Source organism: Ptychodera flava, chromosome 1 (assembly GCF_041260155.1).
Source record: "Ptychodera flava strain L36383 chromosome 1, AS_Pfla_20210202, whole genome shotgun sequence".
Taxonomy (NCBI): Eukaryota; Metazoa; Hemichordata; class Enteropneusta; family Ptychoderidae; genus Ptychodera; species Ptychodera flava.
This window is the reverse complement of record NC_091928.1, coordinates 47,743,276-47,763,548: the sequence shown is the minus strand read 5'-3', so window position 1 is coordinate 47,763,548 and position 20,273 is coordinate 47,743,276. Positions and strand designations below refer to the sequence as shown.

General features: G+C 39.9%; 1 protein-coding gene across 1 annotated transcript; it reads left to right on the top strand.

Annotated features, from left to right (window-relative positions):
• Positions 1-351: 351 nt before the first annotated feature.
• On the top strand, positions 352-19,064 carry LOC139139655 (RNA polymerase-associated protein CTR9 homolog). Its single transcript, XM_070708526.1, has 21 exons — positions 352-454; positions 2,095-2,193; positions 2,743-2,982; positions 3,595-3,712; positions 4,189-4,278; positions 4,884-5,137; positions 5,770-5,877; positions 6,157-6,276; positions 6,738-6,944; positions 7,741-8,053; positions 8,500-8,588; positions 9,146-9,331; positions 9,834-9,977; positions 10,404-10,496; positions 10,796-10,912; positions 13,172-13,389; positions 13,909-14,044; positions 14,959-15,096; positions 15,813-15,919; positions 16,851-17,054; positions 17,725-19,064. The coding sequence occupies exons 1-21, from the start codon at positions 413-415 to the stop codon at positions 18,140-18,142; spliced, it is 3,441 nt and encodes a 1,146-aa protein (XP_070564627.1). The 5' UTR covers positions 352-412; the 3' UTR covers positions 18,143-19,064.
• The last annotated feature ends 1,209 nt before the right edge of the window (positions 19,065-20,273 follow it).

Below are 20,273 nucleotides of genomic sequence, written 5' to 3'. Positions count from 1 at the left end.
TGTCATTACTCCAATAAATACCATGTCTGAGTCATCCGTCTGACGACGATTTTAACGCTTGCGATCGAATCCTGTATTATTGAGACAAGATATCCAGCGTCAAGATTCATTTAGCAAGATAGGAAACGGTCAAAGTCTGACAGTATGATGCACAGAGAGATTTAAAAAAATACATATCTAGCTACTTTTAGACTCGGGTTCATATATTGATTTTCTAATAAATAATTCTACATTATCATGTAAACTGACGTTTATGTCCAATTGCCAACTTTATAATACTTTAAATAATTCTGGTGATATTTAGGATATTTTACCCATTTGTCTTTACCAGAAAAATATTTTTTTATAGTTAATCAACGTACGAATAATGTGACTTAAAACAATTTAATGTTTTCACTGCTATTCTTCCAAAATGGCGGCCACTGTTGAAATTCCACTCCGGGACACTGACGAGGTAAAATTCGTGTTATTTGTCCAAAGTTAACACATTGCCCAAATATTTTCATTGCGATTGTATCTTAAGGTAGCAAGTTTATCTTCTGATTCGTATCTTGTGAATTTACTTTTTCAGTGCATCGCAGGAAGCCCTTCTTAGGTCGTACATTGCCATCGTCCGCGTCCGTGCGTATGTCACATTTGGCTTGTAAACAACATGTCTGTGTAACTTTGATCTTTTGCATGGACATCAAAACGTCCAAGGTGAATGTTGTTTTCTAATGTTCACCAGCATCCCGAACATATGAACCTGCCCAAGCCTTCGAAGATTGATATGCTTCCAAGTTCCATGCCCCTCATCGACAGCTACGACTTCTGCAAAAACACTGCTTTTGCGCCATGCCTTACCATTTCAAACTTTTGCATTGTTTCGATTTCCGTGATAGCCAAACCCGTGTTATTTGCCGCGTATTCTGCATGTTTACCCCCCAACCTCTCATAATCTATACTCCCTGTGCGCATAGCGTGTTGTTGCAATTTTGCCCAGTCAAATAATGCAACTTTGTACTTGTGTGTGATTGATTGTGATACATACGTTGTACCATGCGTGGGTAAATAAAACATATCTGTTACTTCATGATGTGGTTGCATATACTTTACGACCTCTGTCAGAGGTACATTATATGACATGTAAATGGTAATTTTACACGAAATCAGGAACTCGACCAATACTTTTGGAATGGCTTTTTTTGTAGGAGGCACTGCGGTTTGATGTCAACATGTACATTAGCTGCAAAATTGTAGCTCTGCGGTGAGGCTGTCGGTGAGTTTTGGTTTTTGCGACCTCGCTCACCAGTTGAGCTACAATGCCGAAGGCCCTGTAGCATACAAAATAAGCGCGCCACACATGGCGCGGCATTTTCATGTAAAATCCCACATATTTACTGCATTTGGTCGTACCGATTTATCACTACTGAAGACTAAACACTATACTACACTAACCTTGTCGTTTATGGGGTTTGGTATTAGCACAGACACGTCGATCGCGTTCCATAAACATTGAGCGTGTTTCTGGGAGCCGCCATTACCGGAAGTTGGTAATGGCGGCTCCAAGAAATGTTTTTGGAACGCGATCGACCTATTTGAACAAATACCAAACCCCATACACGACAATGCTAGTGTAGTATAGTGTTTAATCTTCAGTAGTGATAAATCAGTATGACCATATGCAGTAAATATATGGGATTTTACATCAAAATGCTGTGCCATGTGCAGCGTGCTTATTTTGTATGCTTTAGGGCCTTCGGCATTGTAGCTCTACTGGTGAGCGATGTCGCAAAAACCAAAACTCACCGACCGCCTCACCGTAGAGCTACAATTTTGCAGCTACATGTACATCTGCAGGTCTAGAATTTAGAAATATGCATTGTACCCATGCTCTGTATCACTGTCTAAGCACATGAATTTGACTGCACTTCAAGTCGTGTCTACCTGAATTGTGGTACTTACATTACAAAATATGCACCAATGTTACTTTACAGAAGAATTATCTTCTCACTACATTTTTCTATCCATTTCACAAATTATGACATAAATGTAAGTATGGTAATAACAAGTTTATGTTAAATTCATTTCAACTGACACTGTGATATTCCACAGGTCATTGAGTTGGACCTTGATCAGATTCCAGAAGGGGATGAAGTGCTTAATATCTTGAAGCAGGAAAATGCACCTCTACACATATGGATCACCCTTGCTGTGAGTAAAGTTTATTTTGTACATGACACTGCGTGAAAATTTACATATACTCATCCAAACTGTGTCAGTCATTAGTTAAGTCAATGTGCTTGCTCTTCCCATACATAATATTTGATATACCTGGTACACAATTCTAATAATTCTTCACAATTGTCTACAACAACATCATGTAGTTATGTTTGTGCTTGGCGGTATTAACAAAATGTAGTCCTCAACAAAATATGAAAGTCATTACTGTAAGTCTAGTTCGTGTGTTGGTGAATTTGTGGCCTTTTGGGTAATTTCCAGGGTACACTGCCATCGGTGTGAAACAACATTATATCTAATGATAATATTAATATGATTAATAATGTCTCAGTCAGCAGGGATTGCAAGTGATGTATATTCAGATGAAATTTACTCCCGTACTAAATTGAATACAGCACACAAGCAGGAAACTCCCTTTCATCCGCAAAAGAAATCACCTTCAGATCAACAAATTTTCAATAATGCCATTTATACCACTTGATGATAAATCTTGGTAACATCTGTTCTGTGTTCCATCTCCAGTTGGAGTACTACAAACAGGGCAATCCTGAGGACTTTGTCAAGATCTTGGAAGCATCTCGCACTGATGCCAACCTGGACTACAAAGACAATGAGAAAGATCAGATGACGTCTTTGGACACCCTGGCTGCCTACTATGTCCAGCAGGCCAGGAAAGAGAAAAACAAAGATGGCAAAAAGGAGTTGTTTACCCAGGCTACCTTGCTTTACACCATGGCTGATAAGATTATTATGTATGATCAGGTGAGCTATTTTACGCTAGACTTTCAATGCCATTCCCTGTGACTGATGGTGTATATCCTGAGAAGCTGCAGTTCTAAATGACCTGGCTAACTTTAGTAGAAAGTATTTTCTATGAGCTTGCAGATCACAGCATCGTCCGACAATTTTGATTTGTTAAGTTTTAACACCCAGTTATGGCCTGAATGTTGCTCTGCAGTTTTCAAATCATCAAAACTACACATACAATTGTCAGTTGAAGTTTTTGTATGTTTAGAGATGTTACAGTATGGGCACAGGATAGATGTTCAAGAAAATGTGACTGGATCAATAAGGATACAAAGCTAGCCCAGCTGTTAGCATCACAGCATCAGTGATACAGAAGGGTATAATTTACCAGCAATACAACATTTCTGCATGTAGTGGACAATACCAGGTTACGGTGTAGAATCTGACTTTGGTCATGCATTAACACAGATGTATTTGTTTGATCAAAAACAAGGATAACTTACACTATCACATTGATTGAAAGATATACATCTATCAGAAAGAGCTTATGAATACCAAGTACAGAAAAATAGCATATGGTTAATTTCTTTACTGATGCCGTTGCATAAATTTCGTTCCTTCAAACAGAACCATCTTTTGGGGCGTGCCTGTTTCTGTCTCTTTGAAGGTGACAAGATGGACCAGGCAGACGCACAATTTAACTTTGTGCTCAACCAGTCACCAAATAATATCCCGTCATTGCTTGGTGAGTACTTTTTTAGTAAGCCAGGCTCCCCAAATTGCACAGTATGAGGGCGCTAGTCATGAGTCTCTCCATTGTGTTATGGCAGGCACCATCAAAACCTTGTACTTCAACTAATAAGTAGATTGTTGGAAGTGTATTTAACCATTTGAACTCGAGACTAATGTGCAACTGAGAAACAATTATACCATTTTTCTCTCCAAATTAGACAAAAGTCCATATGAAAACACTGGAACATCAAAAGATGTTCTCTCTGACTTAGAAAATTTTTGGTACACTGAACATAACTGTTAGATTGACTCCTGACAATTGTGCTTTGTACAACTTCAAATTGAAACTACCCAGAGTTAACCTGGCTTTGTTTTGTTCTTTCCATATTTCTGACTATTCAATACTCTGCTTATAAATGAATGTGAATATACATGTACTCACTGAAGTCGGTACATTTTCTGATTCGTTCTTTGTCATTTTATTTACAGGAAAGGCATGTATTTCATTCAACAAGAAGGATTTCCGCGGTGCATTGGCGTACTACAAGAAAGCTCTTAGGACAAATCCAAACTGCCCAGGTAGGTCTATCTATTCCATGGTTTACCATTGAGCCTTTGGGGTCATCAGCAACTTTGGTTTTCTGTGTAGAGGTACGAAATTGTTACAATATAAGGTAAACTATCCTGAGTGCCCAGGAATGAGTCAGCAATCAGTGATTTGCTAATACTTTGTTCTTTTTCATGCTACAGCCATACAGGCTGACAACAATCTTTTATCAAGGAGTATGTCAAATCATTATTTATTTCCCCTTATACTATTTCTGTGTGCCAGTTCATTTCTACGTTATGGTAGAATGCCACTGTCTACATCAGGAAATTAAGACAGGGAGAGGAATTTTAAAAGGTTGAACTGGTTGTTCATAACATTGAAACAAACATTTCAATCATTGTGCTTCCAAGTTTGATATAATGCAGGTTGTAATTTAATTTGCAGAGCTGAACTCTTGTGCAGGATAACAGCCGTGATGGTAACAATCTTACTTACCTGACAAAACAAATTTTTCCCCTTAACCGACAGACCGTGGTACATTCCCACTGTCTTCAGTATGCTTGGAAGACCATTATGCACTAAAATGGGGATGTAAGGGATCAGAGATTAAGTATTCTATCTTTTATCTTTTCAGCTGCTGTACGGCTTGGTATGGGCCACTGCTTTGTGAAGCTCGGCAAACCAGACAAAGCCAGACTGGCATTTGAGAGGGCGCTTATGTTGGACCCGATGTGTGTAGGAGCGATCGTAGGCTTGGCCATCCTGGAACTGAACAGTAAGGACCCAGACATCAAGAAAGGTGTGCAGTTACTGTCTAAAGCCTACACCATTGACTCCAGCAATCCCATGGTACTCAACCACCTGGCAAATCATTTCTTTTTCAAAAAGGTAAGAAAGAGAATACAATTGTATATACATAGTCACTGAACTGCCTACAGCCAACTTCAAGGCTTGACTTTACAACTCAGAAGGTGAACTTTAAGAGGTGACATGGACAGAGATATGGCTCTGATGCCATTTTGAAACAATTTGAAACATGTTCAATTGTGCCGTCGCCGCCATCAAAACCTTTGATTTTTATGCTCCCATGCCATATGTAATATGGTAGTATATTTGTATAGTTAAGAAACTCAGTAGATTTTGTGAAGTTTCTTTTCAATAGGAGTCACACCAATAGAAGTTATGGGAACAATGTCATTGTTTGTGCATCAGAATCTGTAGCATATGGTTACTCATCACCGTAATCTTATTCTAACTGTTGAATATCAGTTGAAGGTTTAACTGTCACCTGTTCCAATTTTGCCACAGTTACCATGGAAAGAGAAAATCTAACCAATCACAGATTTTAAGCAGGTGGCCACTTTTTAAAAATAGCACCTCACATGGGCATTTTGAATACCAAAGAACGCCCCTTTTACCATATATGGGCATATTTAGATCACAGATGACTGTATACCTTTAAGTTACCAAAGTCTGTATTGCAAGAACATGATTTCATGATTTTTATTCTGCTCATACAGGACTATAGTAAGGTGCAGCACTTGGCTCTGCATGCCTTCCATGGCACTGAGAATGAAGCCATCCAAGCAGAGAGTTGTTATCAGCTGGCCAGGTCGTTCCATGTACAGGTAGGCAATATACAGAATTATTATACTGCCCAGATAGCTACTATGTGCATTTGTATCACAGTTTATCAATTTGCCAGATCATGTCATGTACGGGGAAGGCAATATGTAGAATATATTACCCTGATAGTTATATGCTATGCACTTCTGTCACATTTTATCGGCTGGTTATGTCATCAGATAGAAGGGAAAAGGTAAAACAAGATCATAGCTTGAAAATGTTGGTAATCAAAGGTTGAATACAACTTTTGAATTTCATTCTGTGTAATTTCTTTCGTGCAGGGTGATTATGACCAAGCATTCCAATACTACTACCAAGCCACACAGTTTGCATCGTCACAGTTTGTACTGCCATTCTTTGGACTTGGACAGATGTACATTTACAGAGGAGACACCGAAAATGTGAGTATTTTGGTGAAAATGGCTTGACTGGTTCCTGCAATGTGTCCATGGTATTCCAAAATGACACTTCATGTAAATGTTCAAATTTTACCCCAAATGTGAAAGGATTTATATGATTCAAATCAAATACATTGTTGCAGCCTACAATGTGACCTGCTAACAAAAACACTGATTTTGCTCAGAAATACAGTGATTCTTTGAAGGCCAGTACTCAGGTAAATTTACCAGGGTTTACTTCTGAATATTGATGCATTTACATTAGAGATCAGCAGAAAGGAAGGGTACCAGGGTTCCAACATCATTTACATTTACCTTGGCAAAATATTTTCAATACTAATAGCTAGTGTCACTTTGCCATAGCAATATCCCATTACTCCCCTCTAATAATGTACTGTAAGCCAAGTGTTGGAATCAACACCCCAGAGAATGTACGATAAGGATGGCCACACATGTCTTTACAGGCGGCTCAGTGTTTTGAGAAAGTTTTGAAGTCACAGCCAGGGAACTACGAAACCATGAAGATTCTTGGATCTCTGTATGCAAGCTCACCAGACCAGGAGAAGAGAGAAATCGCTAAAGGTCACCTACAGAAGGTCGTAGAACAGTTCCCTGATGATGTAGAAGCCTGGATTGAGTTAGCACAGATACTTGAACAAAGTGATGTACAGGTGAGATTTCTTTAGATTCACACAGTACAGTGGTATATAATGGGTTCCTGTCAACGTATTTCATTGGTTTTATCAATGTATGAAGGGTTCGTATTGGATCTTTTGGTAAATATGTGTGCGTGCTGTTGGCTTGTATCAGTTTGCTTTGGGTCTCATCAATGTAAAATGGGTATACTGTAGGTCTGTTGTGTGTTTTGAGTTTTGGCTGTGTTCATGTATGGTTTGATGCAGTCCCTAATTTATGATAGATATTGTTTCTCAATATTTGTCTTTATTGACACATACCTATTTGTATTATTATAGTTGATTTCTTTCCTTTGTAAGACATCTCTTACCAAATGTGTAACTTATAACAATGTTTACAGATACCAAGGGGTGACAAGTCCTTGGAGATAATAAAAGACACTCTCTGGGGTTTTAGCTTTCCTGAAGTTGACAAGAAGTGACTTGGTAAAATCAACATGTTGGCATTTAGTAAAAACACAAGTGTAATATCACATCAGTTATTGTGAGCCAGTATTGAATGTTACTCAGTTGACCTTATTCAGAGAACTTTTATGATATTTAGATTTAACTGGCAAGATGCAAAATCAGTGGATGTGGAAAGCATTGCATGTTAATGAACGAAAACCTAGGGAGTTGATAACATTAGGATTAGCCTAGGGGTGCACGCATGATACATAGACTAGAGGCAAGCGGCAAGTATTCAAAAGGTTTGTGTCCGCAATCTCCTTTCTGAACTATCTTCAAGAAAATCCTAGTGATTATCTACTGCCTGTGTTTCTGATCCACCCAGGGTGCACTCTCTGCCTACGGTACTGCCACCAGAATCCTCAAAGAGAAAGTCCAAGCTGATGTGCCTCCTGAGATTCTGAACAACGTAGGGGCCCTGCATTTCAGACTGGGAAACCTCAAAGAAGCCAGGAGGTACTACGAAGCTGCCCTGGAGAGATCCAAGAACGAGGCACAGCATGATGAGACGTATTACAGCGCCATCTCTGTTACAACGTCTTACAACCTGGCAAGACTTCACGAGGCGACATATGCATTTGATAAGGCAGAGAGACTCTACAAGAATGTCCTTAGAGAACATCCCAACTATGTTGATTGTGAGTATTGCTGTACACTGATATTTTCCGAATATATGTTGCTTTATTGATCTTTGTATATTCTTTTTACTCCATATAAAGTTTTGTAAATGTCAGTTTTGGTGTTTTAGAAATATTATTTTGTGACATAAAATGACAGCTTATATGAGAGAGTCTAGTCTTTTCTGTTTAAAAAAACAGAAGTATGTGTTAAAATAATCTAATATTCAAGTACTTTGTTGCCAGAAAAAAAATCACAGGAAGTCTTGTTATTATTCTGTCCCCGTGAAAAACACATGTTGCTTTAGAAAGTTTGAATTTTCCGTAGATTGAAACACTGTAAATGTTTCAATTAAGCGTCTGTCTTGACATTCATATTTCAGATTATATGGTTTGTGTATTAAGTAAGATACATCAACTGTTAGACTCATTTATTCATAACTTGTGCCATCGTCTTGTATTTGTAGGTTATCTGAGACTAGGATGCATGGCCAGGGACAGAGGTCAAATCTATGAGGCTTCTGATTGGTTCAAAGAAGCACTACAGCTTAATCAGGTAATTTGGAGTGATGGTCACTTCCAGTGTTTTCTAAATTCAGTATGATCTCACTTATGATATCATATCACAAACTGTCACTGTATGGAGTACATGTACGTCATTATAGCGCAAAAAAGTCCAGGGAAACCTTTGGAGAATCTTTAGACTGCCCTCTGGAGGTGTGATAAGGAAGCAAACTAGCCAGCCGTCTATTTAGGTTTCAAATAATTTGTAGCTTTTCATACCCTATTCAACATTTTGTAGACACTCAGTTGTGTTCAATTTCACAATGTACATGAGCACTTTCCAGAAATCAGGTGACGCTGTTAAGTAAATTTGAACTGACAGCCCAATAATTTTCGATTTGTGTTTGTTTTAACAATGAAGGTAGTATTGGCTGCAAAATTGAAAGCCTCAACAATTTGCTCAAGCTGTCCGTTGGTGCAACTAGGCTTTTGTGATAATGCCATACCAGAAAATTACATTGTCAGTGCTGCTTATGGGCATTGTCTAAATTCTAGCAAGTCCATCGAATACTTTTAATTTTTTCAACAATTACTACATCTTTGCTTCAGGATCATCCAGATGCCTGGTCCTTGATCGGCAATCTCCATCTGGCTAAGCAGGAATGGGGACCTGGGCAGAAGAAGTTTGAAAGAATCTTGAAACAGCCAGCTACATCGAGTGATGCGTATTCCCTGTTGGCTCTGGGTAATGTGTGGTTACAGACTCTGTACCAGCCAACAAGAGACAAGGAAAAGGTTGGTACTGTACCTTGTCATAAAAGTACAGAATCAACTCCTTTGCCACAATGGTTTGGCCCAAACTCATAGTCATCAATAGTGAGTGTGGACCTGTTAGAGGGCATTTGGGGGTGAACAGGTTAAATGTGTCTTGGGTTTGATATTAGATTCTACTCCGTCACTTTGCCATACTTAGGTTCAGCACGAGTGTGGCATTCAACAAAAATGTAGCACACCTTGTCGTTAGACACAAACAACAGACAGTCTTAGTAGATGTAAAAATTCATAAATACAGTGTGCGCTGTGTACACTTAATAATAAAAGTAGTTAGCTTGACACTTGAACAGAGCCAGTGTCATGTGAGGACATGTACAGGAAAGTGGTGTGAAGTCATGTTACATCTCACTACAATGCACATATTCATATCATACCCTTATTTCTGGCAAGACTAGGTTGACATGTATGCTACTTATCCATTGACTGATTTCATCGATTTGTTTAACTCATTTTATACTCACAGGAAAAGAGGCATCAAGACAGGGCCCTTGCCATGTACAAGCAGGTGTTACGGAATGATGGAAAGAATTTATACGCTGCCAATGGCATTGGATGTGTTCTGGCACAGAAAGGATTTGTCAGGGAATCCAGAGATGTCTTCTCACAGGTACAGTGTAATAAAAAACAAAAAAGTATGGTAGGAACATTTTAGACATTGATTGAACTACACCACATAAATTTCACCTTTGGCCTAACACAGTCACATGACACAGTTACATTCTACTTTCATTAATTGTTCCAGTGTGAACAAATAATATTCATTTTTGCTAGGGATTTTGCATAAAAATTTAATAATATATTGATCCAAATGTTTCATTTCTATTGTGAATTTATCCCTTCTCTGGCCATCCATCCATGACAAATTGCCTCCATATGGAAAAAAAATTTAACACCATGATTTGTGACCTGTGTTTTTTTCCTCGACTTGTTACTTGCATTTGGTACAAGAATTTTACACTCCAAGTCATCATGTTGAATATCAGTTCAACACAAAACTAGCATGTGTCTCAAATTATTTCGTGTCTACCTGTAGGTGAGAGAAGCTACAGCTGATATGTGTGATGTCTGGCTAAACCTGGCCCATATCTACGTTGAACAGAAGCAGTACATCAGTGCTATCCAAATGGTAAGAGGATGTCAAAAAATTCAAATTTCTTCATTAGATTTTGTCCAATAGATCGTGATTATTCATGTAAAATGTGCTTAATGTGATGTAATAAATTTAGACAGTCATGTTTCAAAATCTATCAGGGTTGGTTCAGTATGAAGGTAGCCAATACTGGTTCACTCATTTACGACGTGTCCTAGTTGTTATTCAGACATATTTCTTGTGATGACAACAAACAGTGAATGTAGAACCACTGGTTGCCTCCACCATTAAAATAACTTTGTATAAAGTGTTCATGATTGACTCTTCTCTTCCAGTATGAGAATGCTCTGAAAAAGTTCTACAAATACCACAACACAGAAGTCATGTTGTATCTGGCCAGAGCGTACTTCAGAGCTGGCAAGTTAATGGAATGTAAGAAAGTACTACTAAAGGTAAGAACACGGCACCCTTTCCCTCTGCCGTCTCTCTGTGTCATAACCCTTTGCACCCTGACCCCCTGGTGACCTATGACATCATACGGACATCTTTTTCCGAGCCGGGTTCAAAGGGTTAACAGAGTGAGAAAGTTAAGACAGTGTAATACTAAGATCGAGTCTTTATGCATATGTGTTTCTGTATAACATGTCATGTTATTGTACAGATTTCATCAAAACGGGGCAGACATCACCTCCACAATCTGAATGCAAACACTGGTCCAAGGATTTCATGCAGATACCTTGATTGAAAAAGACACCCGTCAAACAATTTCTGTTCCATTTATTCAAACTGGTGTCAACATTTTGTAAATATCAAACTGCATGGCTCTTTTCCTGATTTCTTTTTAATTTCCATTATCGCGAAACTTTCACTGCATTGTATGTTACTTAACCCTTTTCCTGCCAAGTCGGTGAAAATCCGCTTGAAATTCGGTGTAGCTAGAAGCTGAGCAGCCACGGCCGTTAAGGCGGTGGAAATCGGGCTCCTTTTTGGTACCCCCTTTCCTGCCTAGTCGACGGAACTACGTGTAGCAAACTCTTGCTCACGCTAGGGGTCGTTCGAGGACAGGTTTTGGGCGAGGAACGGCGTTTGCTCTCGAAATGGGTTCACAGGGAGTCCAAGGACAGGGAAAGGTGCAGAAACCTGTCCGCCAGTCCCCCACACCCGAGGGGGCTGGGTTTTTTTTACCGCTTTTTAGTGGACTTGGCAGGATAGCATGGTGACGTTTTCTGGCGGAGTTGGACGTACTTGGCTGCCTGGCACTATACAGATTGCTGCCGAACTTGACCAACTCGGCAATGCTAATCTAGAAGGCTACCTCTTGCAAACGACTTGGCAGATATGCCGATGGTGCGAGACGAAAGTCACTTATTCAGCTGTGCGTGACTGAAAATGAGAACGTATTTTTGACGGGACGGCTCGACTTGTTCCTCCCATGGAACGGATATGAACGACTCGGAAATACCATTACAAACTGGTGTCCGACGTACTAAGCTGGGCTTCAGCTCTGCAAGTTCAAGCCAGGCAACGTCCTTCACTGCCTTGGCCGTGCCATTCAATGGACGTAGCTTTGGATTTTTTATTTATTCCACCGTCCGAAGTACTGGCTCTGGTTTGCAGGCAAACGTATCCTCTTGCCGATGCATTGGTAACTACGTACGCTGTTTGCGTACAGAGAATTCAAAAGGGCACATGAGGTCAATATGCTACATGTACGGGGATACCGTCTGCATTTAGCAGGGACTGCTTTTGTTATGCAAACCAGCTAGCAGTACAATATGGCTGCCAGCATGTGGACACGTCGATGGCTAGAACAATGGAAGCATATTGCGTTGCACCCGTGCATCGCAAAAGTGAACTGAAGACTTGGGGGTAGTGACTGGTTATCACTGGTTAGCTGCAGCCCAAGCCATGTCGGTACAAACCCGTACCTGACTGAGGACCACTCGATTAAGTCAGTAATGAACGGTAACACTCGTAAGCCAACTCCCAACTGAGCTGGCAAAACTACGTAAAGCTGTGCTTCAATGGCTCAGCCATGTCGTTAATACAACGGCAAAAACGTAGTTTTTGTGCTACACTGCCAAGTCGTTGGAGGTACGTATTCAATTGCCCCTACCCTGGGGAAACAGGACAGGTTTGACGGTGCTTCTGCACCCCTAGCACGACCCTCAGGGCCTCTGACTAACAGACGAGTGAGGTGATGTTTGTGCCTAGCGGACGTGCGTAATACTGAAGGAGTTTATTTCCGAAAAAATAAACATGAAACGGCAATAAAATGACGCACTCCCAGGGGCAAACAAAGCCGGTGACCTCAATTTTTTTCTGCAGCAACCCTTGAGCTCCTTCCCCTGTCTACGGGCATGTAGAAATTATCGAAGTCTAACACGTATAAGTACGGCTAAAACTACCCTGAAAATGGGCGATTTCTGCCAAAATGGCTGGCAGGATAACATGCAGGAGAGCCAATCTTTTGCAGGCACATATTATGGGGCGGTTTTCTACTGACTTGGGAGAATAACGGACAAGGGCGCTCGGCAGGAAAAGGGTTAATCCTGTATTTGAATTCATATTCGTAATCTATTAATGGATTTGTTCATGCTCTCAATGTATTTAATTGGAGAGATTATGAACAAAAGTCAAGATCACATAAACTCATTAGCTAATACAAATTTCAACTCATATTTCTAATTATCTGAAATTTATGCCTGCAGGCTCGTCGTGTGGCGCCTAACGACACTGTGATTCTGTACAATGTTTCTCTGGTAATGCAAAAACTGGCAATGGGCGTCTTGAAAGACGAGAAGAGTAACCTGAAAACGGTACTCAATGCTGTCGGGGAGCTGGAGTCATCTCATCGCTATTTCAGTCATCTCAGTAAGGTTGGAGACCGGATGAAATTTGATTTGAACCAAGCCAACGTTGAAGCAAGGTACGTTGAATTTCTGTTTGTCTTAAAAACCTTTTTGGCTCTTTCTTATGTCTGGGCCAAAAGTCAATGGCTTTTCTCACATACTCTAGCACATAGTTGCAGTGTAGGTGAATTGGTTTTGTGATCTAATCCAATATGGCTAACTTCTGACTCTTGCAAGAAAATTAGAGGACATGCGCGTATTTGCATAGAGACATGTTGTGGGCTGATCCTCATACCTGTATAGTGGTTATTGGTGCTATTTTAAGATTAAAAATTCAGCATAACATAGAATGTCAAATAGTAATGCCAAGTTCTTCAATGTAAATTCAAAATTGACAATCATTGAATTTGTGTCAAGTGTCTCGTGTGTACCTTTGATGTCAGGATGCATAACAAGTTATGACAGATTTCCATCAGAAGACAATTTCAGGTCTACAATCGTGTCTCCTTACATCAGTCCTTTTGTTAAAACAGGAGAGCATTGGAGCAGATTTATTTCATCATCTCCATTGCCATTTCGTTTTTCTCAATTGACAGGCAGTGCAATGATTTGCTGAGCCAAGCTCAGTACCACGTTGCCAGGGCTCGCAGACAAGACGAAGAAGAGAGAGCCATCAGAGCACAGCAAGAAGCTGAGAAGGAAGAATTGAGAAAGAAACAGCTTGAAGAGAAGGTGAGGACAGATTACTCTCTGATTCAAGAAATATAACTGCTGAGAGATCCAGAATATCAGTGAGCTTTATACAGCTTCATTACCTGTTGGGAATTATAGTACATATTATTGCCTGAATACATGGGTGGGTGTATGTGCCCGAGAGCAGGTGTCAATTTGCCCGACGCCAGGAGGGCAAATTGTCTCCTGCTGTGGGCACATAAACCCAAGTATTCAGGCAATAATATTTTTATTACATGCCTCTTCACAGTTAATGCTATATGACATTTAGTTACAAGCAGGCCATTTTCAAACGATTTTACCATTATTGACCAGCATCAAACAGATTTTAACGAAAGTCAAAATAGCAGTGCGCGCATGGATATTTTACATCTAGCGGTTAAGCGTCTACTTTGACATCAAAAACGTCGTAGGGCTTCACTGGAAACCAGTCAGTACATCATTCACCGGCCCGCTAACACCCCAGATGTTCTTATTCAAATCAATGCACTGATTTGCACTCACATCGAGGCATGTAATAAAGTTTGTTGAACTACTGTTTCAGAGGAATATGTAAATATTACACAAGAGTAACAGGTGTGTATCAGCTGATGAAAATTATGGATTGGATAAGAAGGACAAGTGAAGCAGAGACCTTCCACTGATGACTGTAATGTAAGCTGTTTCACAGGACCGGGGTACTGAGAGTTTGTACACAGAGTAATTGCTAAAATGTAGAGGGTTTGATAACTGTGTGAGTGAAAAGACATGTGAGTTCACATGAAAATCAGAACTATCACACACAGGTGTGTTGTCATGGAAATGTAAACAAAGAGAGAAAACGGGCTTTGACTGGAGATTGTTGAATATTGGTGGTTTGTGCTGGTTAGAGTAAGTTGGCGTCTTGTCAACATTCTGTCTGTATCACTGCACAGCTTGCCAAAGAACAACAGAGGGAACAGCAGACCCAGGAACTGCTGGAGAAACGTCAGCAGTTTGTGGAGAAGACCAAGGCGGCCTTGGTTTTACCAGATGTTGAGGAAGAAAAGGGCAGAGGCGGCGGAAGACGAAGGGTGAGTCTTGAAGAGTGTGAAGACAGTGTTTTGTTGTTCTGCATTTTATTTTATAAATTTTTTAATGCATCAATTGAAAAACAAAAGTAAGGAGCAAGAAACATCACACAAAGAAACAAATGAGAAAGAAAAAGGACAAATAGAGGAGAGAATGAACATAGACAGTTTACTAAAGTGTTCTATTTTTATGATGAAAGTGTCAACATCATTATGATGATAAGGTCAAACAGTTTGTGTCTTTCAATAGCTTTTCAGGAGATCTTTGTGAGTTTACATGCTCACTCTCTTTGTTTAGCCCTTTTTTGCCAGGTTTGACTCCTATGCAGGGAAACGTGGGTAGACATTGTGACATCTGTACAATTAATGAAAATTATCTCAAAGTCAGCACGTACTCGGAGATCTAGTACTATTTTGTTAGTGAAAAAGGGAGACTTAAAAAAAACTTTTGCTGTTGTTTAACATTAGTCATTTTATTGAGCAAACATGAAGCAAAATTTATTCCCCGGATAGGGTGATTTAAAGATGTTATCATAAAACCCTGTCTCACCCAGTGGAGTCAGTAACAGATGAAGTGGACTCACCGATAAGAAAATACTACAACTAAGAATATAGCAGATGTATTTGTGGTGGTACATTCAACACTGGAAGCAATTTATTTTATACCTCAATTTGCAATGCTAGCCATTTCTCAAGATTTGATTTCTCCTCACCTTTAGCGTAAGAGGGATGAAGAAATTTACAGCGATGGCAGCGACAGTGATGTGGACACCGACAGGCCACGCAAGAGAAAGATGGAAGGAAAAGACAAAGAGAGAAGGAAGCGGTAGGTTCAGAGTGGTAGCTTTCTCATCCCTTGACAAGTGGAGCTTTACTGTAAACCTGTCGTTTTCAGAGGCATATTTGGACCGCTGTACTTGGAAATGGGGATGAAAGGGCTTAGCTACCACACCTACACGGACTCCCTCTCATTTGAAGACAATAATGCATTAGTGTATACATGTGGCTTAGCTAACCTTACTTTGATAGTCAGGTAGCAATGTCATAAGGAATATTGTTTTTTCAAATCTATACTAATTTGTCCTACTTTTCAAAATAAAAATCAGTTTCAAATGCTGTTGATCCAGACTTTTCTTCTCACTCCAAAAGCGTTTCTCTTTTACACTCTTTGTTTTGATTAAGTTTTGATCAAACTATGAAACCTAGGATTTGCTTTCATCTGACCTAGCCACTATCAGGCATGTATCATGTTTCAACTTAAGCATTATGGTAGTCAGATCATTATTTGGGAAGTTAAGGGGTGAGAGATGGTTAAACTAGACTCCACAGTTTCTATGTTTATGCTGTGTATGTTTTCAAACCCAGTACGTACAAGTCTTGTGTAGAATTGGGTCATGAATGGTGTAGAGCTGCCAGGCACAGGGAGCTCTATGACATCTACAGTGTCAGGTGCTGTGGCTGCAACACATTCAAGCAGACATCAAGCCTGTACAGCATGTCCACACACCTGTCTGATTTACGTTGTGTTCCATGAGGGCAGTAGAGTGCATTCTTATCACAGTCTCAGCTCAGCTTGTAAAGATACCTCAAAAATTACAGTCCAGTAAAGCTTTTATTTAACCCTTTCACCATCGTGGTTTGTCCCAAACTCATTGTTATCAATGGTGAGTGTGGACCTGTTTACAGGGAATTGGGGGTGTACAGGTTAATGTACTGTGAATACCATGACAACATCCTGAATTTTGATTGGTCTGCAGGCCTCGCAAAGAGAAGAAAGAACGAAAACCCAGGGGTAAGGGCAGGAAGGGTGACAAAAGGAAACGCAAGAGTGAATTTGAACTTCCCGAGGAGGAAGAGAACCTACCGGCCAAACTACAAAAGAAAATCAAATCCAAGGCCATCATTTCATCCAGTGAAGACTCAGATTCCGATGCTGGAGGACTTAAAATTGCAGAAGCAAGGTAATTTGAACACTTTGGAGTTGTATTTATCCGTGAGTTTTTGCACTGGTTCTGGTTACTTATAATTCCATGTCCTCCTCACGTTGGTCAGATGTGCTGTACAGCACTCCCGAAATGCAAGTTACCTTGACGAGGACGCAAGACAAAATATTTTAAGCTTTGCATACTATGAGAGAGATTGGGCCCCCTCTGTGCAGTAAAATAAGGGGTCCTTGCATAAATAGAGGAGGCACCATGAGGAAGTGGATAGGGTACCAGACTCACTGTCGAGGATTATGAGTTAGTGACCTGGTAAGTCCAGCGTAACAGACTCCCTTTTGGTGGATGGTGAGTTTGAGACTTTATCTCTCCAACAGTGTTGTGCTGTTGAGTATTAAACTCGATTTACTCCTCATTTCTCCAGTGGGTAATGGGTAGTGGGTACCTCATCCTGTGATTGGGTGTTTGCCTGTTGGATGATGGCTCGAATAAAATTAAAAAAGGGCATTGGGTGTGCAACATACTAGTATGCCAGGCTAACACTTACCTGTCCTTTGCTCTGCGTGATATTTTTTACATTTAAATAATCAGAAATACAGATTATCCAGATGTATATATTTTGGTGGACCTGTTTTCATCTGTTTCACAACAAGATACTCAACTTATGATTGACTTCATCTCTTCTACACAGTGCCAGTGAGAGTGAAAAAGAAGGCAGTTCCAAGAAGGGCAGAGTTCGACGAATCAGCAGCTCAAGCTCGTCAGGAGGCAGTGATGACGAACGTCCCAAGAGGTCATCAGATCAAGAATCGGCCAACGAGGGGTCACCAAAATCAGGTGATGAGGAATCGGCCAATGAGGGGTCGGGATCAGGAAGAGAATCCGGCAGTGAAAGATCGGGACATGAATCTGCCAATCAGCAGTCAGACAATGAATCAGCGGGGTCAATCGTGTCAGGGTCAGGGGGCTCAGCCAATGAGCAGTCAGATAACGAGTCAGGTGGTCAGGCATCAGCCAATGAGCAATCAGATAATGAATCAGCTCCTGGGTCTGGTTCTCCAGCTCCTGGGTCTGGTTCTCCAGCAAGTTACGCATCAGACAGTGACTAGATGTGCTATATTTTTTTTCGTCATGTCAAAATATTGTAATCATGTACGCTGTAATGTGTAAAACTGAAATATCTATGGCAGAAAAAACGGACAGAAGTGACAGCACATCAAATCCATTGGTAATTTTACAGAACACAATACCAGAGAAAACCTATACATTTATGTTTGTGATAATAAGTGAGCTACTAGTATTTTCTCATCTTGTAATTAGAAATGAGCTATGAGTTGAGCGTGTTCAAATGTGCCTGGTGTGGGTAAATTTTAATCACAACTGATTCAGATACGCCATCGATCTATCAGCAGTCAGCTCATAAATTAATTGCAATTTGAATTCAGTATCGTTTGCAGTATGCACAAATGGAAGAGTCAGTGAATTTTACTGTATTCAGTATTACGAACTCTTGAATATGATGTCAAAAGAACAAGCATTTGCCACCAGATATCATAATGCTATCTAGGTGTTATGTTTGTTTTAGCCCTAATAAAACATATCCCCCAGGAAAAGATAGGAAGCTAGTTGGGTGGAGCTGACATCTTTGAGGAATTCTAATGGTAATTATGGATACAGTCCCATGTGTGTCATGTAGAATTTCAATATCATTGTCAAATTTTAACTCCTAGGGGATCCTATAGGCTTTCTATTGGACATTTTTGTTAGGGCTACCAGCCTTGATTCATACATAATGTAACCTGTGGCATGTTGGAATTCCTTGCTCAACAGTGGGATGTCTGGTACAAGTTGGAAAGTGAAGTACAGAATCGAATGCCACCTACGTACATTACCACATTTTGCTCACTTGCCAGTCATTGTGTGTCAGACAGACACAGTATAGTGGATGCCAAACTTTCCTTTTGATTTAACATGTGCTATCGAGAATGTAGTTCAAATAAAATTCACCAAGTGGTACTTTTTATTAAAGAATTGTGGTCATTTATTTCCTGCAGTGGACCTGAGTGAGACTTTGTTGACTCATTCTCCAAATGTAGTTCAAAGGGGAATAGTTATTCATGAATAGAACCTTGATCTAGAGTTATGTCGACCTTCACCATGTACCATGAGAAGTCATATCAATATAATTATGAATAATAAAGTAAAGTAAAAAGGTTTGCAAGAGAATTGGACTCCTGAGGGCACTGAAAATGATTCACTATGAAGACTGTATCTCCAATTTTATTGCGTTCAAGATGAAGAGCGCCACCATGAGGTCAAACTTGAATAAGTGAAAGTAGCGGCCATTGGATATAGAAACTCTGTTAAATTCCATTCAGTGGCACGTTTCACTGGTATATACGTGAGCAATCACAAATGTAGCATCAAGAATGCTCTTCAAAATTATTAACAAAGACCCTGGAGCATGTTTCTAATCAATAGCTTGCAACAAAGCCAGTCAAAAGATCTTGCTCTCATTAAGTTTTTAAGTAGCATGCAGATGATTAGCAACTCTCTATTTCAGTCCAGAATGTCGGCCACCAGGTGTCCATGCATCAGCTTCTATAAGACCAGGACACAGTACAATAAATTACCCACAATTCACCTAGATTTGTACGATGAAGGTAACTTTTCTCACAACTTTTAACAAGCAACATTGAAATGAGTACTGATTCTTGCATGGTCGTTGCTACATAACCAGATTATTAATTTGTTAGTAAGCAGTGGTGACAATGATGATTGTATGTTGGTTAGTGCGTGGTATCGGCTGCTGTCCACTGCGTCTCTACAAAGTTTTGCCAGTTTTTACACCGATGTTTATAGCTTCAGCTTTGACTGGATCTTTCGATGCACTTTTCAGGGTTTCGATAACAATATCAGCTGTCATAAAGTACCACATTCTCCCAATTTCTGTAAGGTTAGTTTCCGAGAACCGGGTCATAATTTCCAGACGAATATTCCTTTTCAGATACTGGTGGTGTAACTTCTGATATCATAAACAATAAATTATATTCCAAAACAATGCAATGCATATATGCATTTGTCACTCAACAAAATTGCACAATCATGCAAATCAAAGTCTAGCCACACTGAATATTTAAATTTAAAATGGTATTTATTACCATAATAAAGTAAGGGGTGGACCATTTGATATTCAGGGGGGTAGGGGTCTGGAGTAATGGACATAACTTAGAGATTGAA

Coding starts and splice junctions, on each gene's coding strand:
- LOC139139655 (XM_070708526.1), top strand. CDS start 413: ATGGCGGCCACTGTTGAAATTCCACTCCGGGACACTGACGAG. Junction 3,713..4,188: donor TAATATCCCGTCATTGCTTG/GTGAGTACTTTT, acceptor TTTTATTTACAG/GAAAGGCATGTATTTCATTC. Junction 15,097..15,812: donor GAGGCGGCGGAAGACGAAGG/GTGAGTCTTGAA, acceptor CCTCACCTTTAG/CGTAAGAGGGATGAAGAAAT.